Source organism: Saccostrea echinata, unplaced genomic scaffold, assembly GCF_033153115.1.
Source record: "Saccostrea echinata isolate AGI-Se365-2 ecotype Australia unplaced genomic scaffold, CSIRO_AGI_Sech_v1 ptg000001l, whole genome shotgun sequence".
Classification (NCBI taxonomy): domain Eukaryota; kingdom Metazoa; phylum Mollusca; class Bivalvia; order Ostreida; family Ostreidae; genus Saccostrea; species Saccostrea echinata.
The window spans coordinates 24,546,188-24,573,885 of NW_026889750.1; the positions used below are offsets into that span (position 1 = coordinate 24,546,188).

A 27,698-nucleotide genomic window follows, 5' to 3' on the forward strand; every position below is an offset into this window, starting at 1 on the left:
CTTTTGCTCACTTAGAAAATTTAATTATAGAGTAAGTGGAGGTCTTTGTTATATTGAATGAATTAATTTATTGATAGTAATGGTGAGAACATTGTCTCTCCTCAATATTAGGAGGACGCTCCTAATAAAACATTTTCTGTGAAGTAATGAAAGGTTTTCTATGAAGATATATGCTGTCTTTTCATTTTCCGGTGTCTTCGGTTCTTTCTCTGGTTAATATTACACCAAATGCTGTCAAAACACGAGATTGTCTGCAGTTTAGGTAAAACCAGTTTTATTTTCAGTGTGAAACACAAGTGAGGTTTACGTGAGCTCAGCTCAAGTGGGATTTAAACCCAGTTTACTTGACTCTGGCTTACTTGATAAACCTAGCTTACCTGAGCCATAGGTATGAATACGGGCATTTGTACTCAAAGTTCTAAAAGTTTTGGGACTATATAAAGCAATTGATACAGTTACTTCTTCAATGAAATTATAAAGGAGGCCAATTATGGTCAACAAGATAATTGATTGGTAATAATTCAGTACAATGAGAAGCAATCATACTTATCCATACCTCAACGCACACAAGGTAGTGTACAGTTACCCAAACAATGGAAATTCATCTTTTGCTTAAAAGTATTCAAATGCTGCAATGTTAGAACTATCTTTGATTTGGGTTGTTGATTTGATAACCCATATTACATATATGAATAGTCAAATACTTGCGACTTTTTGTCTATTTTGTACAAATAACATTTTGTGAAAACCTGCATATAAATAGCTTTATAAAGCTATTTTGAATAGCTTAATAAAGCTATATAGCTATTTCAAGCTATATAGCTTAATCAAGAGATTGTGCTGGACCTGTTTAACATAGGATACCTGCCATATTTCCCCAGGGGAAATGTTCAAATAAATTGATGTGTTAGGGAACCGAATTCTCTGTTGTTTACTTCCACTGGGAAAATGCATGGAAATAATGCATTTATTTACTTTATCTTGATCTAATACAATGTTAAGAATACTTCAATGTATTTTGTACTGTGTCAATTACAGTATATTTGCTTTTATTCCATCTTACGCCAAAGGAAAAATCACTCTACATGCATAAAACTACTATGGAATTAGAACCCCTCAGTATGCAATGATTAGAGCTTCCTTAAAAAGGACTTTGAAAACCAAATGGACCATTTCCACAAAAAATATACATAGTTGCCACTCATGATCTAAAGACATTCTTTTTAAAGGACCTTTAACACGATGAAAATTGATATTCTAAGAAAACTATTGCTACATTGTGGTAATCATGGAGGCAACTGAGTAGTGATTTATAGTAATTATTTCTTGCTACTTTATGATTTAAGTAACCTTCTCGTCAAAAAATATACTAAGTCATTTAAAATTATACTAATCTAAAGTTGAATAATATTGATCGAGTTTGGTGAAAAGAAGAAATTTTTCTGCAATGGTTACCAAGAAGGAAAAGTGTTGAATATTCCGAATTTCGTATCAATATTGTGATAGCTTGTATTCAGTTAGAAATTCTAAGGTGGTCACAGCTGAAAGTCAAGACAGTTTTATTTTTACATAACAATGAAAAGTTTTTGGAATTTACATACAAGGGTACGTATCCAAGGTAACTGAATACTTTTTCAGATTTATATACATGCTTTTCAAATAATTTCCATAGACATATTTTGTGAATAAATGACTAATCAAAATGAATGATAAAAACATATTGCATTTCAATACTTTGTTTTCATGGAAATGCATGTCACATTGTTTTCCAAAATATTTCCATCATGTTTATAGGAGGTCAAGTTTTTGACTTTTGGAAACAGTCACTGTCGCTTTTCTGCACTGCTGCAAACGTTAAGGATGGAACTCTGAACATGTTCAAAAATGCATGTTGTCATAGTAACCATGGCACATAGCAACCAGTTTTGCCTGATATGAGTTAAATGGTACCCAAATAGTTTTATAATAGCAGGGTGCCACGGCTGTTATACAAGAGTTTAATTAATTAGGGAGAATGGCTCTAAATTCCCTAAATGGAGGAAACAAGTTTTGTTCATATAAATATGTCATGTGATGCGAAGTGGTAACTAAGGACGCTATGTTTGACTTGGAGCCTAGTATCAATTATATTTAAGCCAGTTTTTCCTAAGTAGCGTTTAGGCCAGCATTTCTTTCAAGACCTATAACCTACACCATGGACCTATGGTAGCCATTTTGATTTTTATCACGCCTGAGATGTAACTGTATAAGCTACTAGACCACGGTCAGCATACTCACATTTGTGTTTAATTTTCATTCTCATTGAGAGATATTTTCAATAAATGTAACGAACTTTAGTATATATACTCTCGGATAACCATTGTCGATCTTAACCATTAAGTACTTGTCTACAAAAAATCCTGGTCTTTTGTCGGGTCTTTGCAACAGCATGTGGTTTCAAAGTTGCATTCTACATGTATTTGTGAGCTTACTATATTCCTCGTCGACGTTAATTTATGATCCCCATAACCATAAAAATACACAGATTAAAGCAAATAAAACAAAACAGACAAACAGTCAGGATATTTAATGTTTTTTCACTAGTTCCATGGCGACAAAGCTTGTTAACCATTTTTTCCAAGTCTTTTAATTTGACTCCTAAAATAGATTCCTAAACACTGACCCTGCGACGCTTTTTAAAATTAGAATCATTTACCTTGAGATGTGCCTGTATTATTTTTCTAACGTCGAATTGCTGCCAGATAATTTTGTCTATTGATATATCAATAGATTAGTACATTAAACACATGTGGAAATCTTGTGTCCTTTTAACTCAATATCTCAATATATATTAGAATAATATTTGGATATTTTTCAAGTCGACAAAGTTTTAATAGCTAGGTTCGTAATAAACTGGTTTAAATTTCCTGGTGATTTTAAACACGAAGAAGAGGCACTCAAGATGTTTTATTCATAAAGTGATGACAACATATTTAGGTCGAAATTAATCTTTATGCACGCACTTTACGACATCCAAAAATAGTGCTGTGGAGCTTCGATTGACGTCACTTTTTTGAATGACATCTTGGTAGGGGACAGATTTACCTAAATACTTTTGGTTTGTAAACTTTGAATGATGACAAAAACGGAGATTTAAAGTCATACCTGCCCCATATCCTACACTAATTATTTCGCTCTTGGAGAGCTGCATGATTGAATGGAAGGGTCGTTACCGCGGTTCAGGGTGTCGCACTTACCAAATCAGAAATTAACCTTTTCTGTGATCGAGTCAAATTCTCCAAATTCATTCCCCTTTTGTAAAGTTTCTTCGAACATATATTGATAAGCTACAATTGTTTGTATCCCACAATATTCATAATTTAACTGTTGTTGTTTCAAAACACATATTAATAATGCATAATTGATTCTTAGTGTTCTTTACGGTTACCGCTTTGATATTTTGATTTCACGTGCAAAAATATGTTGTGGCATGAAATATAAAAATAAATATTTCCATTTTAGGAGATATATCCGCTTTATTACCGTATACATTTATTGTCTTCTAATAATTAGTCGAGAGGAAAATTTTTGGAGAAATTGATTTCTATCTCGAAACATTCTTTTTCAACGAAGTGGAAAACTCTACTTAGGTTGCATTTCCTTATAGGAAATATTGTTTAATATTTTACAATGTCTCTTTTTGATTCTTAAGTAGTATGATCTATTTTTAATGTAGAGTTCGTCGAGCGGATGAATCTTTTTAAAAACCAAGGTTATCTTTTTATAGATTTGAAAGAAAAAAATGTAAACACGCGACCAAAATTGGCATCTTATTTGAAATACTAATTGATGATACATGCCTTATATTGCAAATAGTCACAACGACTTTTTTCCACGCAATTGCAAGATAAAAATACTCTGATAAATCAGAGATTTCCAGAAGAAAATAGGTCTCCTCACGGTGATTTCCCATCTTATTGTTGTAGTCCCGCTGTTTGTTATCTGCGGTTGTTGACATACACAAATTGCACACTTCGTTGACTGTCACTCGGCACTGGTTAACCAGCGGCCTTCAGCCTCATTCATGTATAAACGTATATACATATCATCAAATATAAATATACATTATAATATATTCTCATTAAAATTGTCGTGTGTTAAGCGCTTGACATAAAAATATACCATTTGAGGGAAATTAAGTCAGTTTTTCAGAAAAGGGAAAGCGGTGTATATTTTTTACACGACAGATATTAATGTTACTTACTCATAATTGTGTGTACCAAACGACTGCAAATTAAGACTCATGGAAATTTAAATGTGTCTGGTGGTATTTTAAATTCTTTATATCAAGGATAGGATTGCCTTTGCAAGGCTATGGAGGGAGAGGAGCTCACATTATCCGTAAGTGGTATAATTTTCTTAATTACTTGCAAATCGATATTTTTAACTTTCATTTTCGTGCAGTCTTCTCTTGCTTTTGTGGGTGATGCCCCGAGAAGATCTATGGAGACTGGGAGCTATGTACACTACTTGGATCATCCAATATAGAATCTTTCTAGAGACTCGGTCTCCAGAAGAAACCCAAGATCGATCTGTGGTCTCCTCTCCATGAATGATCTTAGCGATTATTGGCTTTCATTTATTACGTGTTTATACGACAGCAATTTAAGTATGCTTCTTATATTGAACTATTGCTATTTACTAGAATTGAATATACATGTATGATACTAAGAAATTAGACGATATAATTCAATTTTCAGTATAAAATTATATAAATAGAATTTATAATTATTCTTATTATGATATTATCACTGATAGCATAAATATTCTAAACCCTTTATTACATACAGAATGTGTCATAAATCTTGACTTTTTTTTATAACCCACTATCCCACTCTCTCCATCAGTATTTTTTCAAGATCAGTTAGTTTTGTAAGCAATTGTTAATTTCATTTCAAAGCGATGATATTACATGCAAATACATGTACATGTAAGCTAAAATAAATACACGGTGAACTGCTGGAAATTTACCATTTTTTTTAAATATAGAAATTTGCAATTGAAAGGTATCATTTTAATTACTGAATTCAAAACGGAAAAAAAATTGAACAGAGGATCATAAATTATTTTATAAGCCAGGCAGTTAGAAAGCTGTCAATCCATATTTTTGCATAATTTTGTTCATAAGTAGCACCTATGCAAAATGTTCAGTCTGTCAAGTTACAAAGCGGTTTTCAAAGTGTATGTGAATATGAATAATAGGTATTTGGCTTACATTCAGCCCAAATTTCCACTGCAAATATTCGCATGGGAATCAGAATGGAACCTATACCTAATTACATAGTGACCCCTATCATTTGCGGTCTCTTAAATAGATCACTGATGTCTTAAGTGCAAAATAGACTCCTACGCCAGAATTTTGGCCACTTGAGAAATTGACTTTCTTATCCAAATGCAATGATCAATTCCCATTCTTTCTGTAGAAGATAAAACTGGGTCATACTCCTTATTAAAATTCTTCTCTGAAGAATATATATTGTTTGAGTGCAAACTGTTTATCAACGCAGAGGAGAAAAAAACAATAAAATACATACTAAAAGTATAATACCAAGCTAAGGAGAGCGTAATACATTGTAGCTAGTTCTTCATAAGAAAGTTAAAAATAATATGCAGTGAATTATTGATATACATTAAGTCATTTCAACTGAGAGAATTCTTTTAATCAAAATCAGACATTGAAGTTATTGGCGAAAAGCACAAGGATCTTAGCTGGATTTGACCGCAGTTTGTGTAAAACTCGACAAAAACGGAAAAAGGATATAAGAGCACATATTCTTAGGCACATATTCTTAAACATATTCAGTTGCAGTTTAGTGCAACAACGCCACACATATAAACATGTAACAATTCAATTGTAATTGTACGTTTTTTATTCAGGATATTAATATATAAACTATTCAGAAACTAAACATGATGTTCAAACGTCATCCAGCTTGGCCTCGAAGAAGTAATGATGAGCTTATACTATAGCCCCGTCGTCGGCGTGAGCAGTCCCTTACCTTGACTAAACTGGTATTGATGAAGCATCTAGGGCTGACCAATGCCAGATATGATTTGAATGCTGCATCTGTCCTTCATTTTCTGGATGATTGAACAGGTTAAATTTTTTTAAAGCAGGTCCATTTATAAGATTTATATTGACCAAACTTGCATGGATGTTTGTTACATCTAGGAATGCACACAATCAGACGTGCTTCGGATGCTGCATTTGACCTTCATTTTCCTAAGATTGAACAGTCATGTTTATTTTGAAGCCTTGAGGTTAATCAACCCGCTGTTCACTCATATTTATAAAATTGTTTTAATTATTTTGATTCTCCATAAAAAAAATCTAATTTTAATCAAAATTCATACAGTTTCAACATACCTTGCCGGGAAAGATTTGACAGAAATGGGCTTTAATTTTGACCATCTTACAAAGGAAAAAGTCATTTATCCCAGTGAGAGTTATTTCCCTTACCTGAGGGTCAACGATTTTGAAATGATCTAAAGTTGCATGGATTTTGCAGGGGGGGGGGGGGGGGGGGGGCACACTACAAGAATGTTTCGGGTCCTGCATCTAACTAACATTTTCAACGTGATTGATCAATTGTCAAGAGTTACTGGAGCAAGTTAAACTCGCGAGAAACTATTAGTCCTATCCAGACCAAATTTGCATGGATGTCGCTTCTAGGGATGTACATTACCAAAATATTCATTTGATGAGAACTGCATTAATTACATTACTCATATCATTCTTGACAATGAACTGCATAATCTAAAATGACCTTTGTTTCTAACTTTGAATGAAGATGGGCATTCTATAGAATCTTGCTCTTTTTTTTGGAAAGGGAGGGGGGGGGGGGTTACTGCAAACTGCAACATCTGTGGTTAAAATTTTTGAAAACTAATTTAGATTCTTAAGACACTTAAGCTAATTATTACCAGCTATGCTTTAAAATAAAACATATTCCATATTTCATGCATACTTGAATGAAGTAAAATATTTGTATAATATTCTTTTTGTATTAAATATATTTTTAAGAAAGAACCTATTATTATTTCAATTCCGAACATAGCTTGAACCTTCCCTAACTTAGATCCATTCAAAAGTTTTTCTAAAATTGCCACACTTCCAGATTTTTGGAAACCTGACTTTGATTCTCCTTGTGGATAAATTATGCTTTACATGTCTCAGTCATGATTATGTTTCATTGTCCACTATTTTTGGATTATCAATAATCAGATAAAATATTTATTTCATAGCAGTCTTTTAAAGTCGTCTAATTGTTTCAAGTGAAAAAGATATATTTCTGTTTTATTGCCCGGGGGTGGGGGTTGGGGGTTAGGTCTGCGAGCAGGTGGTCTTCTAACAAATTTAGAATTTAATGCATTTAAATTTGTGTATTGTATATGACAATTGTTAATACAGATTTAAACTCCATGAGGACAGTTGTATAGGATAATGGATAGTTACGATCTTATTTCAATGCTGCATTTGGCTTATATTTTCCGTATGCTTGATAAGGTTAATCCTTTTAAGAATAATTCCTTTCCAAAGAAACCATGGACCCTATTTTGACCAAGAATGCATTAGGGAGGTGTTGGAAGGAATGCATGCAATCAGTCTGCCTCCTATCAGGAATAGCATGGTTCACTTAGTATCATAATAGACATTACCCATAATAGACATTACCCATAATAGACATTACCATCTAAAATCATACCCCTACTCTGCTTTGTTTGGTTTGCATCCCAAGACGTACATCTATCCAAACTCTGTAAACTAGCAATACATTATTTTATACATAATGCTTTGATTGCACCGTGTGTAAAACTTGTACTTTTGTGATTGCTATTCACAAAAGAAATAGAATGCATGTTGTCTTTATACACTGTATCTCGCTTTCGATGATGGAAGACATTGTTTTAACGCGATTAATGTTTCAGGACCAGATTTTTTTCAATCTTTTAATACTGGGATATCTTTATAGCTTGTAGGTTTATTATGTAGGATCCGAGGACAGCGTGTCATTAACCATTTTGACCAAAATATTGCCATAACTGATGCCTTAATTTGACCTCAGAATCACATACACATGTATTAAATAGTTTCCTTGTCAACAAATCCAGTCCAGACTTTTTTTCAGAGGTCACCTTAGTCATTCAAGGGGCCTGGTCTTGCTTCGTCCGTAGCAGTAGTTTCTAAACCTTTGAGCATTTCCGTTTATTCCATAAATAGCTAATTTAAAATCGATTTTAACCGATTTAAAGTATGGTGTATATCATATATATATATATATATATATATATATATATATATATATATATATATATATATATATATATATATATATGTGTGTGTGTGTGGATAAAGGAAAACGAATATGCGAATTTTACAGTTCCTGCATTCCCGGGATCTGCACGGGAAATGAGGGAAAAACAGAATCTCATGCAATTCTTTTCTCTAGAACTGGACATCTACCAAGCAAACTGTTCGTATCATTATAATGTACTTAATTGTGAGTTTCATGACTATTTGGTCAGAGCTTTCGGTTGAGCTTAATAGGTCATTATAATAAATACATTAAACATTAATTTTACAAAAATATATTCTTTACTCTGACATCTATGGGCAAGTTTTTTTTCGCATGGTTGTATTGAGCTGTAAGCCCCTGACAAAAATTTCTAAATTCATAACTCCAGGGTTCAGGCCAAACGTTGGGATTAAGTTAATATACAGTGTACATGACTACATGTATATTAACATTACATCTTTGCAAATTTAATATATATGTAGATTAACATTACATCTTTGCAAATTTTCTTTGGTCGTAACTTGGGAAAGTCGTACTCTTCAGGTGCCCGTCAAGGTCTATGGACCTCTTAATCAGGACCCATATTTGACCTTCGATCTTATAGCCAAATTTTTTGTCGTTGATATTTAACTTTACAGGGATAAACTTTTCAAAAACTTAGACCCAAGTTCTATAATAATTACATGATGATACACCCTAAAAGGTGTATCATCATGGGTCATAAATTTCAATTTCTCATTCAGTAACTTGTGACATTCAGTATATTTTAAGGCGGAGATTGTTAATAATTGTTGCACACAAAAGAAAGAGAGTTGCCACGGAAAACCATACATGTATGTAATACTTTTAGGTTTTCTTAGTTCATGTAATTAAGAATCTACTATAGAGTCAGTGAAAGAAACGTTCATGTAATTTCTTTGATATTGAATAGTAAACAAAAGCTTTGCAAAGCAAAGACAAAGCGCAAGTCGATTGTAATGTAAGATAAACGAATAGCGCTTTGAGGAATCTCTTCTTAAAACACTATAAATATTAATATGCAGAGATTTTTCGCGTAACATATACAACTTTTCCTCATAGCTTTCATTCCTTGTGTATGACTTGATAGAAAAGCGACAATAATGACGAACCTGTTCTACCAAGATAAACGTCACTTCTCAATAGATATGACTTGGCAGAAAGTTTCAAGCTTGCTTTGTTGGGCGCCGATGATATGTATTGTATTGCTCAACTAAAAAGAGGCGCAATTCGCAGGTGTTGGATTGTTATTGACACAATGTGCACCAACATACCATTATCTTTGTCGGCAAACTCCCTGTATCATCAGTATCTATATAGTTCTAATCAGTACTCCCTACAATAATTGCTCAGAACGTGTCTTTCGAATATAACGGACCTGGTGGCGTTCTGTGGGTTATTATATTCCTAGCGACAGCTTCAAATGAATCTCTGCTATAAACATGCGTGCATATAACTAGAGAAATTCAGAAAAGTAGAATTTTGTACAAACCATTTTGTTTTGTTACATGTTACCAACGATTGGAACAGGAAGTGCATTTCTGCGCGGATTTCACTAGATAGGTATAAGCAGAAGTAACGTTTCTGAAGCGGCCACAAGAAATTGATTTTTGGAATTTCCGCCAATTCGCCTGAAATGTTCCACGACTTGAAGTTAATTATGGTCTCTTTGATTGGTGGGAATTAATCAACTACAGATTTTGTGTATCAAGAAAAGTGATAATTGTCCTATACCCTAAATTAAATTGAAAACGAGACCGGTCCTAGAATTCCCAAGTGATACCACAGGGTGCTGTAAAATTTTCGCTTCAAATAGGATAATTTCCATCAAAACTCCCGATATGTAAGTTTATGCATCATTTCATTTTTTTTTTCGTCTTAAGGTCACATGATATCCAAAATCTGGGGAAAGTATGAACTTGAACTTACCTTCTTGTTTTTTTTTTTTTTTTTTTTTTTTTGCTGTTTTAAGTTTCAAATTGATTCATTACAAGATAATATTAGAGTAAAGTTGTATATATATTTTGGGGATTTAATTTTTTCCATGTTTTTGCATTGAATTTCCATATATAGATGTAAAGCACAGATTTGATGAGAATAAAAAAGGCTGGCTTTATAGGGAAATTTCCCTAACTTTCCTTGAATATGTGTTTTAACAATAATTAGGAGCTCAAACTGTTTTATATTTTATAACATAATGACATCATTTTTTTGAGCATCCTATATCCTTAATAGTTTAACAAAAAAGATGTTTGCATATAGGAGAAGCTGTCATTGAAATTAAATGACGGTACAATGTACTAGTATTTAGAATTCGTATATGTAAATCTTTTTGTATCATTCTACAAATAAACCAAGCTACATGTACTTTAAAATTTCCAAACTTTGAATTTAAAATTCGATTAGATGAGGTTTGTGTTGCCTTAAAATTGTTTCATTAATAATTATGAGGGAGACCACGAATTTTTTCGCATCTCTAAGAATTCCCTTTGGCAAGGCGTCTGCTAATTCTATTTTCAGATGACTTCATTGCTAATGCTTTTGCATACTGCTTCTCTTGTATTCTTTATATAAATTATTACATGAACACAAAGAATTTTGCCAAATTTCCGACAGTTGTCCAGCGTGATAATGTGGAAAAATTGTGTACAGCATATACAAGCAGAATTTACCTTGGCATAGATGCAAGTCCCCATATAACAACATACATCTGCAACACGGAGGGGGGTTTTCTCATTGACCATCTGAACAAATTATCATAGATCGCTATAATAACAAATTCACTTGGGGAAAGGCCATACCGATGGTTTTTATGTGAACTTAATTATATACCAAGAACAATTGAATCCAAGTTTTCCACCAAAAATATGTTACAGGTGTATTCTGAACACGACTTAATGTACATGTGTCACAAGCATTAATTTGTTACCGCCATCAAATTCTTGCATTTTGAATTTGTTATCGAACGTGTATGTGGACATATTCTAAAAACAACTGCTTTCAGCGAATTGCGATACATCCTTATTTTATGTAATTACATGTTTTTGTATTTGTTAAAATGTTTATCCGAAGTGAGGTGAAATTGATTACTAGTATTTTAAATTTCCTAGCATCATTGGATGCTAGAATGTACGTTATTACATGTATAAGTATATATTATGGGGGGGGGGGGGGTAGACTCGATATAAAAATCGGTCAATGTATGTCAGTTTTCTGCAAATGAAATAAAGTTTTGTCGCTCGAAACGCCTTGTATCTTTCCAACGAATTTTACAGAGCTTGTCATAAATAAAAAAAAATCCCATAATTCCGGAGTGGAATAATTAAAAGGATGAGGGTGACGAACTGTGATCAATCTCATACATGCTCAAAAATACTGTTTAATTACTGCGAAAAAAATGGATCCATGGAAATACACTGTCTCAGAGGTGGAGTCAGGTGCTTGGGAGGAGTGAGCATTCCCTGTCGCCCGGTCATAACCGCCGTGAGCCCTCTGTATCGATCAGGTACAGGGATTTTAACGTATAGTCAAAATTAATTTGAAAACAATGGACTGACAATTGGCACGAAACATGTCTGTCAAAATACAACCCAACGAAAGGTTGTATTTGCCACCAATGATTTGCGAAGTGCTGACTTTGAACGAGATTTTACAATGCACTGTTACCCCAAATTATTTGACAGTAGCCTGTTTTGGTTTAAAACATCGATCTTACTCAGAACATGCTCTTGCGTACCGAACCATATGGGAGACATATACACTAAATGCAGGTAATAACTCGCTAACTGCATGAACAGCATATTTGAATTTATATCTAGCATTTGAAACTGAATCTTAAATTTCTATGATCAGTTAAAGAAGGGAAGGAATGCTAATCACTCTTCTATTTTATTTAATTAAATATATTAATATATGGTTCAACATGTATAAATGTCATATGGGATTTTACTTAAGGGGGCCGACTGGGGTTTTCATTGCGCAATACTTCACGCAGCATAGTGAAACAAAGCGTATTTACTCTTTTAAAGCAACTATTTTTACATAATTTATAAAAAAAATAACAAATTTAGGAAATATGAGGTTAAAAAATCTAATTACGTTTTTAAATAACTGATTTATTTAACGATTTTTCAAATGATGGGTAGAAAGACGTCGTAGTAGTGTGTTTTTGACGTTATGAATAACCGAAGTTCTTTAAGCGGGGTCATTAATTATGCCATAGAATAAAAAGTATAAAATATATGCTCTTGAAATTTTAAACATAGGAAATTGAGAATCTAGCAATCATTGTTATTATTTTTAAGTAAATCCATGGTATCTGTTATGTTTTGTTGTACTCAATAAAAACCAGAAAATATCATAGATTTTGAAATTTTGAGATGCCCCCTCTGGAAACCAGACGGTAGAATTTTGTGTTTCTTGCACAAAATGTACAATATAGTATTACTCATCAAATAATAAAATTTGAGCAAAAAGTCTATAATAGTATTTGTATAATTTGCTCCGAAGTGCGAAAAAATGGTATTTTCCTATATAATCCCATAGTAAATGTACCTGTATTTTGAGACGGTCCCTCAAAAAATAACCAGACGGTAGATTTTCACTAAACTTGGCATGTATACTGAAGTCAATGTAAGGTATATATGGTATAAAATTAAAGAGTTTCTCTGTAGTATTTTTCACACAATAAAACCCCAGTCGGCTCCCTTAAATAAGTGATTTTATCCATAAGACTTTTTCCACAGTATGTTTTTACTTCAGGAATATATAACTCGATTTTTCATTGTTCATTATCTGTTATTAAGAATACTTCTTCCAGGTCTCGCCCCCTTCAGACCGAAACGCTATGATGTAATTATACATTAATTAGGTATTTTTATGCCCCGCCCTGAATATAGCCGGGACATATAGTGTTTGTCATGTCCGTCTTCCTTCCTTCCGTCCTTCCGTCACACTTTGCGACGGAGAGAACTAATTATAGGCCACTTTTGCCTGCTGTTCAATCCATGTTCATTGTGTACTTCTTTGTATATCGTGAATAAAATACTTCTTAAACTTAAACTAACTTTGCGTTTAGCCCAGTTTCAAAGAAACTAATTCAAGATATTTTTATCAAACTTCATATGCTGGTACATATTGATCAGGGATCTTCAACTGCATCAGCGTTTTTGACCTTGGCCTTTCCTTTTATCGTGATCCTACTTTTTAAAAAATAGTATTAAGCCCAGTTTCAAATAAACTATTCGAAAAATTTTTATCAAACCTTATATGCTGATACATACTGATGAGAACTATTCCACTTCATCAATTTTTTTTTACCTTCACTTTTCTTAATTTTGTGTTCAGATAAATTTTGAAAGAAACTAATCAAGATATTTTTATCAAACTTCATACATGTATGCACATAGATGCTGTTGAGAGCTATTCAACTGCATCAATGTTTTTTGACCTTGACATTTCCCTTGACCTCACTTTCTTTAATTAGTGATTATCTCAATTTTAAAGAAACTTGGATATTTTTATAAAACCTTAACGCTTAATCGTTTTGATCAGAGCTCTTCAACTGCATTTAGCATCTTTGACCTTGACCTCACTTTTCTTAAAACAGTATTAAGTTCAGTTTCAAATATTTTAATCAAACCTAATATGCTGATACATATTGGTGAGAGCTATTCAACTGTATCAACATTTTTGACCTTGACCTTTCCTTCACCTTAACATAAAATTTGTGTTTAACTAAATTTCAAAGAAACTACGGTATTAATTCAATGAATTTTGCGGATGGACAGACAGACAGACGCCAGGTATAATGATATACAGACGACACAGCATCTAGTTATATTGATACGTTATACATTAATACATGATGGTTCTATCAGGTGCTAGTTTGAAATAAAGCTGATACACAACGTAGTTGTTTAGCCGTACTTTCTTTCAGGGCAAGACCCCCCCCCCCCCTTTCCAAATCTAATGGTAACACAAAATAACCAAAACAAAACCAAGTGTTTACATTTTATAAACAGTAACTTCAGAATCCGATATCAAAAAGAAAAATCACTAAACTGTATACGAAAATAAACATTTGCTCCATAGTTCATATGCTTAAAAAGTCAAATGCCAAAAATGTTACATGAAATGTAACATCATTGAATGTATAAATCTTTAACAAGTGGTACATGTAGGTCGCTAGGCTACCGACAAGCCACATGTTGTGAGGAATTTATTTGATAATTGATGAAAGTCATTGAATGTACATGTACATGTAAATTCAACTAAAATCTCAAATGATTTACATAGTGTATCAAAAACACAAGTTTTCCTTCACTGACAATGCAATCTGGGATAACATTACCCAATAACAATTTCGATGACAAATGCAATCTTCTGAATCTGATATCTATATTTTTGTTCTTTATCTATTGCTCTTTATCTATTTCACAACATTGAAATTAAATACCTGTGAGAAAATTTTAACAGTGAATTTTAGCATATACTTTTAAGTTTGTAAAACAATTCAAGCGAAGTTTGACCCCGAAAATATCTGTTTAAAAAAAAATTATTATCTTAAGTAAACAGTATACATGTATTTCCTTTCTAAGTTTAATATTACGATGCACACTTCCGCCCATACAAGGGAGAGGTATAAATTGTTGGTATTAAGTTTGCTTGATGCCTTGACATTACCAACTGTTTATATATCTGGCTGAGAGTATTAATCAGTGTGCCATTTATATACAATACAACGTTCACAACAATATCGCATTTTTTCGCGGACTATTATAGGCCTATATACTGCGCTCTCCCTTTCAACCAAGAGGAAAATAAGTTTATAATCATTGTTATTTACAGTGACAAATAGCATGTGCACATAAAGAAAAGTTGCGCAGTTTTTCCTAATATGACATTTTTCCCTGGTGAATACTTAATTGTTAATATCGGTAATTTTAATAATCTCATTAGTCAGAAAATGGATAAAAGATGGAAAAGAGATGGAAAATTAATACGATACTGATATATATGATGTATAAGATCAAATAATTATTTTTACTTTAAATTTACATATAGTGGAACGTTGTGGTGAACTTATATATAAGTTTTTTTTTCTTTAGTAATTGAACTTGTATTTCGTTTTTTTCTTTAATTGATGGTTATGTCATATTACAGATTTTGAAATTAGAAATTCGGAAAAATTGATCCATTAGTAAAAAGACTATATAGTGCATGTTTGATGTACTTAACACTTCTCTGCTCGATAAGCATTTCATAGAACTCTTGTATTCGGTAGACTTCTGTGGACCTTGGAAAAAGTTAGTTTAATTTGGGTGTCTGTTAAAAGGATTTGCTCGATTCACCTTTCTTCCTCCGATTAAAAGCAATAATTTCCATTGGCATGTTGCTGCGTTTTGAATGTATTTTGTTTTTTCTTGCATGTATGCGTGTAAGTGATTTTGTTGTGTAAAGAGTTGGCATTTGCCACTATTAACAGTATATAAACACCTATTAATTGGTTTTTCTCATCAGCATTTCGGTAAACACTATTACAGGCGATTAATGGTACTCAGACGAGAAATCTGTGTATCATGCCAATGCAAAACTAATTTTTGCCGATAGGTAATGAACTTGAATCTAACCTTTACTGTCCTACGAAGCCATTACCTAGAAACTCCAAGAGACATGTTACAATTACCAATCAACACTCCATTGAATGTTTTAGTTCTCAGAGTGATTAAGGATCGAATGGTCCTGTCAATGACTTGCTAGAATCCTGATTTGGTCTTTGAATTTTCATCGGGATATTACTGGTATCATTTCATAGCAGTCATTTGCTTGTTATCTATTGGTAGCAGAAAATTGCTTAATTTCTGACAATGTAAGCAGAACTTTATCGTTAGCATCCAGTAACAATATGATTGATTTTTTTTCCTGTTTAAACTGGCCTTAGATGTTGTGAAAATGGTTTTCCTGCAAAATTGAGTGCACTTAGGACACTATATGTATATAGAATTAAGCTAGCTTACCTGCTTACGCTTGTATTGTATGGAAAAAAAGGTTCGTACAGCAATTTTTCAATCTGTGAATACAAGTTAATTGAATTATCTTAAAGGTCCCTATGTAAGCTGAATGATAGATAATTAAACTCTACGGTACTGACGCAACATCACGGAGGGGTCAAACATGTAATTCATTTTATTGGCACTTTCTTATTGAGTTCAGGCTGCAAACACGTTTGTCTGAACATGTTTCTCCTTCGAAAGAAGTCTAATGCTGTTTTCCCTTTTCCTCAAAAATCATTGAACTATTGGAACCTCGAAATAATTGGCACTAGTGTATTTCATTTGCATTTAGTCAATACAGGTTTCTATCTTCTTTCTGGTTCACGTCTGTTCAAAATCATAACCTAGAAAATTAAACAGCATTTGCGTAAATATAGAAGTGTGTGCGTACATTTTTTTTTAAATTTGTGCTGACCTTACAGCCTTTCTGTGCCTTGTGAAGTTTCCCCCCAAAGTTGGATACTTTCTGACATTTGTTGCAAGAGTTACCTCCCGCCTACTCTGATTATAGGTCGAGAGCTGCGATGGTTTGTATATAATGATCTTTGAGATTCAGCTGCTCGTAGAGAGAGTTCTATGTGTAGTCGCTCAGTGAAGCAGTATTTATGTGTCTTTTACACAAATGCATACATTTACCGCGTTCATGAGAATAATTGTTATAAGCTCGCTCACGAAGTGAAAACATGGAAGTTCTAGCTTTTATCATTGGGAGATGAAATAGTGACTTGTATATTTTACAATTTCTCTTAAAAAATGGATGAGAAGGTATGTTGGATTTTGTTTACAGTAAATATACATGATAAAATCTGTGTATCGAGTGAGTTAAAATGATACAATTTAGAATAATTTTATTGACATAGTTTTGAAGTTTCTGGGTGTCTATTATGACCTTGACAACGCGGATTGGCAAACAGCTGCAGTTGCTATCAAAAGCTTAATCAGTCAGCTGGAAAATCTTTAACAACAGAGACAACGTCCTAATCGGGGAAAATACAGTATACCTAAATTTTAATTGTCTATATATATTATATCTGTACTATATATTTATAAATAATCCGGCTTTCCTAAAGGCTATACAATATCGACACAGATTCCGACAATGTAAATAATGATAGACGATGTGAACTTTTCTCAGAAATTGTGGCTTTTTTGGGGTGTTTCCTCTGCTTATTGGCAGTATGGAACTGAAAATAATTTGATAAGTTTTTCATATATGCAAGCGATATCCGATTTCAACGACAAACCACAACTGTAAATTTGTAAAATGATTAATTTTAAAGTCTGGATCTTCAGGGTTTACGGTATACGTGTTCGCAAAAAATACTAGTAAGTCACTACGAAGAACCATTCTTTCTCACCTTGGCACATTTCGTATTCACAGAACAAAAATACTGACGTTCTCGTGAAGAAGTTTTGCGGAATGTGAGGATAAATATTTGCTGTATATTATTAGAAAGAGCAATAGGTATAATTGTATACGAACACGGGAATACATCTGAAAAATCTTAAACACTGTTATGTTACTTCTTAATCACGTGAGAAAAAAACTATGATTGTCATCCCAGCAGGGAATGTTCACTTTTTGTTATCAACACCACCCAGAGAACAAAAGTATTGCATTGCATGCTAAAGGTCGAGGTTTGGTATTTTCCATGTCACGTGACCCGGGAATTGCTGATGCTGACAAATTAGTTTCATTCTGACGTAGGTAATGGAAATTGAAAGAAGACACCTGGTCGGCGAAAGTAAAACTCTTTGATGAAAATTAATTAAAATAATCATAGAAAACCAGATGCAATATTAGTATCAGATATTGCTTTGATTAGAGAAAAAGACATTCAAATGTGGTCGGAACACGTGTTTTCACCACTTTCTATTTTTTTCTTCGTTTTAATACAAGCGATTTCCTGTCATTGGGTATTGTAAGCGAGCGCTGATGTGTTTGCAAGCCCATATAGCTACATTATGCAAGATCCTGTTTCTTTTTATCTTTTCTCCCTTTAATTATTTGCTTGCAAGAAACAGAGTTCGAATATTCAATATATGTATTTAAAAATTTAATAACCCTGTCTTCCGTGTAATTACACGGTTTTGCTTATTAAAAAAACTACAGAGAGTTCCTGTTATGTTGGCGCAGATATTAATATGTGTCTCCTGCAGATGGTGGTTTACAAAAGAAGAAAACATAAACCATTTCTTAGAAACAAAAGACAATTACCCTTTGAAATGATGATGGCTAGCAGAAACAGTTCTTGGAACTTTTCAGGTTTTTATTCTTTTTTCAAAAAAAAAAAAAAAAAAAAAAAAAAAGAACATCCTGAAAAATTACAATTGTTTTTTCTCAAGTCATTACGACAAATTTGAAAATAGAATCAGAGGAGCTTTCGTGCTTTATCGTAATTGAAGCTATGCATCCTCCCTCGAAATGTTTGATCTTTTGTGTACAAAACATCATATTAAGAACATTTTCATGATAACAGATACATGGCGGGAAAAGAGTGATTATCGGCCGGCGGGAAGCAGATCTCGCGGTAACAACGCGCTAATTGGCTGAAAGGAGAAGACAAATGTACGGTTTCGATAACAATATTGCAAAAACTTTCTCTTGATGTTTTACAGAAATCAATAGCGTAAACTCAATCAAAAGACATCAAAATAAGTTTATGTATTGTCTGAAGATTTTTTTTTCTCTCTTTTGAAGCTTAAAAAAAATAATCGAAATTGTTTTCACCTCAATAAAAGTCAATAAAGCATTTAGGCTTTGTGATGGTACATCATGTCGCCCTGTACATATTGTCATCCATTGGTGCATATTGAAATACATGTATATGTTAATATTCACCAATATATTCAACGATATATGCCTAGATAAGTCTTTTTAGTCACCCACATGGCCTCATGAAAACTGAAAGTATAGTCCTCGATATCATCATCATCCATGTTACTATATTCCTTATAGTGAGGCGGCAATTTCTGCAGTGAAGATAGGCACATATTATCGTTGGTATCAATATGTACAATCCTTGCCCTCAGGCAACCTTTGTTGGAATGGAAGTGCTTTCACCAATTAACCAATTAAATGAGTCACTGTGCAGTAGAATTGACTCACTTACACAGACAATTAACCAAATGAACGGTAAACTACAAAAACTGGATACTATTGAAATGAAACTTAGCCAGTTTGAAACGGAATTAAGAACCGTAAAAAATACAGTGTACGTAGCGGATAAAAGAATAACTGAAGTTGAAAAGGCAATGGAATTTATGAACCAAACGTTTGAGACCAGTAGAAAAAATACAGCAGAAATGACAGTTGCGGTGTCCTCCATAAAACAAACTACCCAACAAACCAAGCTCGATACGGAAACAGTCCAAGGCCAGGTACGAACAGTCCAAAACAAGATCAAATGTGCTGATACGGAGCTTTCAAGACATTCAAAGATGATAGAGGGCATGGCGAAAAATATGGACCAGTTAAGACGAGATAAAATCCAAATGCAAGAAACAATAACAGATTTGCAGTTTAGGTCAATGAAAATGAACTTGGTGTTCAGTGGTTTGGGAGGAGAGAGAAAGAATGAAAATACACAGGAAAAGCTGCGTCAATTTCTCTACAACGAGCTGGAGGTTACGCATCACGTAGAATTTAGTAATGTACATCGCTTCGGACGTTTCTCTAAAGGGAAAACCCGACCAATTGTTGCTCGCTTTCTGTATCAAGAGGATCTTGACATGGTTCTGGAACGATCAAGCTGGCTACGGGGAACATCCTTTGGAGTACATAGACAATACCCAGCGACCATGGAAAAACGTCGACGGGAGCTCATACCAATCATGCGTCAACTTCGTAGCGAGGGGTCGCATGTCAAACTTGTGCGCGATAAGTTATTTGTGAACGGTCTGCAGTATGACCCGGACAATCATAGCTATTCAGAGGAAGAAGAATGGGAAACGAATGATCCTATGGACTACGATACGAACACAAATAATTACCATAGCTACACTTCAACGCAGGGCACTGCAATGGGTTTCAGATAGGAGTGCGTGGCCGCTACATCCAATCAGCGTGATGTTCTTCATCTTGATTGCGGCCGCATCAATCCTGTGACTGAACAACATTGTAGAGACAGAAAGGTCAGTGACTTCACCTCTAACCTTTCTTTTATAGTGTGGAATGTAAATAAAGGTATTAGACAAAAGCTGAAAGATAAAGAGTTTGTAAATATTGTAAATAAATATGATATTATAGCTCTTTTGGAATGCTGGATCTGTGCAGGTGATGAATCATGTATATATTTAGATAAGTACAATTGTTACACTTTTCCTAGAAATTGTGGAAGAGGGGGAGGAATTGTCATTTTTTATAGAAACATGCAGAGTATTAATGTTAATATCGTAGAATGTTTTTGCAATACTGTTATCTGGCTAGAAATTATAAAGGGGTCAAATGTAAATGAAAAGCCTATTTATCTAGCTTCTTGCTACATACCACCAGAAAAAAGTACCTTCTATAAAAAGGAAGATGTAGATATTTTTCAGTATTTAGAAGAAACAATTTGCAGATTTTCTGGCAAGGGAAAGGTTTATTTAACTGGGGACTTAAATGCTAGATGTGGTAATTTAGATGATTTTATAAGGAACGATATGATAAATAAATCGGTATCAGATAATATGCAAGTTTTTACTGATTACGATTTAGATACAAACGAGTCTACAAGAAATAATATTGATAGTTTTGTGAATAACTTTGGTAGAAAACTGACAGACTTGTGTAAAACCACGGGCATGCGAATTATTAATGGAAGACATAAAAATGATCTACATGGGGGTATCACTTTTTATGGTGCAAATGGTATGAGTACCATTGATTACCTAATAACAAATAGTGAAAACGCTAGTAATATTGTAGATTTTACTTTAGGAGATTTTACTGTTTTTTCAGACCATGCACCCATTATTTTTTCTCTAAATGGGTCATACAAAGAAAGTGATGTTGTTTGTGATCAAGAGCAGTCAGGTAGAACGGTTTTTAAATCAGTAAAATGGGTAGAAGAAAATGTAACACAGATAAATACTACTCTCAGTAATAACTATGACTTACTTTCTAATTGTCTGTTTCATTCGTTTGATAGCACAGAGGAAGTAAATCAATGTGTAGAAAATTTTAGTAAAACTTTATGTGATTTAATACTACCATACTGTAAAATTATACAGAGTAATAGCTCTATTTCTGTGAATAGAAATATTAATTCATTACAAAATGAAGATAAACCATGGTTTAATGAAGAGTGTAAGTCAAAGTACATAGAATATAAAACAGCTCTAAACCATTTTAATAAACAGAAATCTACTGATAATAGATTGCTATTACTTAATAAAAAATCGGCATACAAAAAAATTATGAAAAAATGTAAACACAGTTATGAGAGACATCAAGGTAATAAAATCGAGTATATCCGGAAGTACAATTCTAAAAAATTTTACAAATTGTTTGAACGTAAGAAAGGGCAAATAAGTTCAGATTTATCTGCTAATGATTTCTTAGAACATTTCAAAAACTTGCTTGAAGGTAATACAGAAAGCAGTAGGAATAATGAATTTAATCACATAGAGACACAACCATCAGTATACTGTGAATTAGATCAGGAAATCACGGAACAGGAAATCGAATATGCTATTGATAAATTAAAGCATGATAAAAGTAATGCAGAAGATTGCATGATTAACGAATTCTTTATACATTGTAAACAAATACTCATGCCTATTTTATGCATGTTATTTAACAAAATATTTACATCAGGCCATTATCCAGAGAGCTGGTCTACTGGGTGTATAGTGCCAGTATTTAAGAAAGGGGATACAAATAATCCTAATAATTATAGAGGAATTACACTTGTTAGTTGCATGGCCAAATTATTTACAAGCATATTGAATAATAGACTAATGCATTGGGACAAAGAATATAACATAATTACAGATGCACAATTTGGATTCAAGCCGGGTGCAAGTACCATTGATGCAATATTTGTACTACAGACGCTAGTTAACAAATTTTTAAGGAACAAAAGGAAACTTTATTGTTGTTTTGTGGATTATCAAAAAGCCTTCGATTATATCAATAGACTTAACTTGTGGCTTAAAATTAGTTCTCAGGGTATTCAAGGGAAATTACTTTGTATTATTAAGTCTTTATATGATAATATCAAGGCATGTGTAAAATATAATGGCTTACTTACAGAGTATTTTGAAATTACGTCTGGTGTGTTACAAGGAGAAATTTTATCACCATTGTTATTTTCTATGTATTTGAATGACTTTGAACGTCACTTTATTACAAATAATTGTCCATCAATTGAACTGCAGATGTTAAATATATTTTTACTGATGTATGCAGATGATACTGTTTTAATATCTGACTCTGCTGATGGTTTACAAAGAATGTTGGATGCATTGTATACATACACCACAGAGTGGAATTTAACTGTAAATGTTGAAAAAACAAAAATATTAATTTTTCGCAATAGTCGTAAAATCCTTGAAAATGAACGTTGGATATACAACGGTTGCATTGTTGAAGTTGTTAATCAATTTAATTATCTAGGAATGTTGTTCAATTATAATGGCAAATTTGCTGAAACACAGAAACATTTTTCATGTCAGGGTAAAAAAGCTATGTATGGTGTAAACAGTAAAACTAGGGATTTGCATTTTAACGTAGAAACACAATTAGCAGTATTCGATACCTATATTAACAGTGTAATGAGTTATGGAGCTGAAGTGTGGGGATTTCACAAGGGTCAAGATATAGAAAATGTTCACTTAACTTATTGTAAAAGAGTTTTAAAAGTCAGACAAAGCACCAGTAATGATGCAGTTTATTGTGAATTAGGTAGATTTCCACTTATACTAGAAAGGAAAAAGAAAATTTTGAAATATTGGGTGAAATTAAAAAACAGTGATAATTGTATTTTACAATCATGTTATCAAGATATGGTGGAAAATAATGATGAATGGATTGTAAACATTAAGAAGGAATTTCAAAGGCTTGGTTTAACTGACATGTATAATAGCAATTGTATTGATAATAATTCTTTGAACATCGTATTTCAAAGAATGTATGACGGTTATAAACAAGATATTATGGCAAGAATTTGTAATTCTCCTAAATATTTTTTATATCAACATGTAGTGGATAATGTTGTACTACAGACGTATTTAAGAAAACCATTACATTCAAAGTATAGAATACCTATTAGTCGTTTAAGACTATCAGCGCATGATTTAAAGATAGAGAGGGGAAGGTATTGTAACATAGAAAGAAAAGATAGAAAATGTGAAATATGTATATCAAATGAGATAGAGGACGAATTTCACTTTGTATTAAAATGTCCTCGATATGAAGAACTAAGAATTAAATATATCAAGAGTTATTATTTTAAAAAACCATCAGTTTTTAAATTAGTACAGTTACTGAGTTCCACAAATACTAAAGAACTATGTAACCTAGGTAAATTTCTGTATTTTTCTTATCAATTAAGAAATGATGTTTTAAATAGTGTACAGTAAGAAATGATAATACATTAAATGCTATTGTTTATGTAATTGCCACATGTAATGTATATTGTATAGCATATACTACACTTATCCCGTGCAAAGCTTATGTATAAATATTTATGTACATATTTTGTATACCTATGAGATGTAATGTCTCTGGTTCAAATAAAACAGACCTTCATGTGTAATTTTGCAGCAGACGACAATATGTGCAAATGGACGACAATATGTGCAGTGAGGATAGGTGCATATATTGTCGCCGACGACATTATGTACCGTCGCAGGTTTAAGAACAAATTTTTATGCTCTGTTTCTCGTCGGCTTTCGATCTAAAACCTCACTAATCTTTGCCGCAAAAAATACTAGCTACAATGATAACATGAAAAACAAATACTTAGACCTTCATTATTCAGGGATTCTTATCATTTCGGGGGTAAATGTCCCATACCAAATCACTTTCATTGTTGATTTCCTTCTGGAAAAAAATACCAGTAGTAAAAAATACGTCTATTTACGATGTATCTTAGTTCTAATCATGAGAATCTCTAGCCAGCTAGTCTTGTTCAATAACTCAGTCGAATGACAACTTACTGGGAATGCACTTTGCTTCTGTTGAAAATGGGATCATTCTAATAAGGTCACATGGGTTATACTCTACGATACCATCTTAATTATAGCCTTGATGAAGAGCATCGTCAGATACCCACGGGTGATCTCGTCTTTTATCATTAGTAAAAGACGAGAACACCCGTGGGTACCGGATAATGGATAAAAGTGGGATGGTATAGACGTTTTGCACACAACTAGCTCTTTGGACCTTTCCCAATGATATATTTGTGGTCATTTTCTGTCACCACTTCATGGCAATGTAGAATAAGATGCATTATGTATCTAAAATCAGACTGTTAATCCCTTACAGAGGTTTACGAAGCCCCGTTTCGATCTTCTCAGCGCCATTATTCAATTAAGAAATATGTTACTTTGTTGACCATATTTACTCCCATATCCGGATTCTGATTGATAAACAAGGTGAAGACCCTTAATACATCAACGGCATAATTCTTGTTACGAAGACAAATCTATTGCTAATTTTGGCCAGTTGTGTTTGGTTGCCTTAAAGCTTCTTTCAAAAACGGACCTTTTCGAAGTGCTTACCCACCATCCAATCAAGATCAATTTGCTGTATTATACACCATGTATTTCCGACTGAGCTGTAGAAAAGAAACGATTTCAGCTTCGTTTTATCTGAATTTAACAGTTTGTCTCGTACAAAATGGAAATTTTAAGGTGCCTCAAACATCTCTCTCTGCCTTTCTCTCTCCTTGCTATTATTCTACATTTTATTTGTCAGACATTCAAGATTTCGGCGATCTCCTAAGCTAACTTCCGTATTCAGGTGCGCGTGTACCAGACAGCTGTGCTTATCACGTCAGCAAAATAAACTTAAAAGGAGACTTACCTGATTTTTCTTATGAATTTTGTTCTGAACTGAAGTGACAATCATTTTTTGTCGTAAGAAACATTTAGATGTACATATATAATTTTTAATAGGTTCTTTGTTGTCTCTTGCATTTGTGCTCTCGTCAGGTGGATTGCATCTCTCAATAATTGTTTTATAGACAAACGCTACTTAGTACCAGACTTGAATTCTATTACAGCAAAAAGTCGGTATTTTGCATTCAACTCTAGAGTCGGATGACCAGCAGTGCTCTTCATATACACACATGTGCCTTGTATGTACATATATACATGTACATTGTTTCTAACGCAATTTTAATCTTGAGCCATCTTGCTTCTCTGAGTTTGTGTGTTAGCTTCACCGTGAATGAGTCATCGTGATAAACATTTATACAACAGTCCAGCGCAGTGAGCGCTTATTTGACTTCATGACGTGCGTGCACGAATGTTATATTTCAAATTTATTAAGCATAAGTATTGATGTTTACGGTAGATGGTTTTTGACGTCCGTTCTATGTATTGTTTCCTTTTTCCTCTGCCAACTGTGAGTGCTTTTCTGTTCCGCTAGAGTTAGTTTTCGGCGTGATTTTTGCATCAGTGAGGCTAATTGGACTTCCCCATTCTTTCTTGCATTAGTTCGCTTTTCTTTGGTAACTATGCGGAATGAACTGAGAGATATACAGGTTGGTATCACTTTTCATTAATATTGTTTGATTAATGTGTTGATAGGTCTTTACTTTGATGACTGATAAAGAAATCTTTTTGCCTTTAAATCTGTAGTGCTAGGATTTATTTGGTATTTGGGGTTGACTGTTATTGCAGCTTAATAATAGGTCATTTCTTGTTCATTTGTCTCTTGACTCATCAAGAATGTTTGGGTTCCCTGTATTTGTCTGTTGATGTGTGTAAAAGGCGAATGTCAGTTTCCTTTTCTATACTTTCTCATGATATAAATTTTTAATATGCTTCATCTTTGCGAAAGTTATCTATAGACGATTACTATCGTATCGCCGAGATTATCAGGCTAAGAAAATACATTTATCCCTCAAGGAACATGTATATTATGTAAACAAAGCATGCGAGGACCATCAACCCATACATGTATTTGAATTCGAAATTAAAAGTTTTCGTTTTAAGTTATTTCTCCGCTAGTTTAGATCAAAATAAAAACAGTTATTTTCTTATTCAAAGATTACATGAATCCTTTGAGTACGATTTAAAAAAACAACAACTAAACTTTCAATTGAAAACGAGAACCTCCCTCATTGGGAATACAAGCCGATTTCGATTGACGAATGCACCTCTGCAATGTACTTAAGAACCTTTATTGATGTTCGAATTTTTTGCGGTTTTAATAATTTTCTTATAATCCTGACCAATTTTCCTACGTCTGGAAGTTATTTTTCAGCCGTACTTAATCTAATCGTTGGTATTTAGCTCTAAAATACATCAGAAGTTTTATTTTTAGTCGGACTATTAGAGGTAATTTTTGAAGCTACGAGACATTGACCTTGTATCACATGTTCACGCACTGGGTTGCTTATCATCTGTTTTCTTTGGAAATTGTTTTACGGGAGATTGATTAAGATAATGATTTTTATCATAGGAAGCAAAATATCACCCGCAACCTTCCTCTCTAGAAGAGTGGCTGACGTCGCATCATACCCCGGGGCTTTTTCTGCGTACATCTCATTAAACGTTTTATTTTAGTAAGCGTTTCATTGTGCGAATCAGATTTATGATAAATGATACAGATTTTTGACAATAGGAAGCCTAACGTACATGTAAATCAAAAGAAGTCTAATAAACGAATCATGCATTAGGGTTTTGCTTATATCTTAATAAGCATAATGAAGAGTGGTGTATACCAAAATGTGAAAAATGTAAAGAATTACAAACATATATAATGATGTTACAAAGCTATGCTTCCAAAAATAATCCAGCACTTTTTTTATATAATACTGTAATTAGAGTTCCTGTCTGGCTGCTGGTAATGCGTGAAAATAGCACTATGTCAGAATCTAATTGAAGACAATTATTACTCACGGAATCTCTTTGGCGATCTTTTCATCGCGATATTTACATAAAAATCGATAATCTTCCTGAGAGATGAATGAAATGACGTCATTAATGGCTCCTCCCTATTTCAGGAACAAGAGTTACATAACTTTAAAAAATCTCTATAAAGAATATTTTGTGATAGGAACACATAATAGTAACTATGACTAAAGATTTCTCTTCAGTCTATGAGGTAAGCTTTTGCAAGAGTTCGAAACTT

The 27,698-nt window shown here is 33.2% G+C and overlaps 1 protein-coding gene across 4 annotated transcripts in view; it reads left to right on the forward strand.

Annotated features, from left to right (window-relative positions):
- The first annotated feature begins 4,027 nt into the window (after positions 1-4,027).
- The window catches only part of LOC133187639 (calmodulin-beta-like), a 37,290-nt gene continuing 13,619 nt past the window's right edge, over positions 4,028-27,698 (forward strand). Inside the window, exon 1 of one of the 4 annotated variants that reach the window (XM_061323064.1) lies at positions 4,028-4,380. In XM_061323064.1, coding sequence (XP_061179048.1) covers positions 4,354-4,380 — 27 coding nt within the window. In that variant the 5' untranslated portion in view covers positions 4,028-4,353. Of the gene's footprint in view, positions 4,381-9,827; positions 10,198-16,985; positions 17,174-25,842; positions 26,104-27,698 lie in introns of those variants that run through there. The other 3 variants (XM_061323079.1, XM_061323071.1, XM_061323059.1) reach the window with 3 other exon arrangements.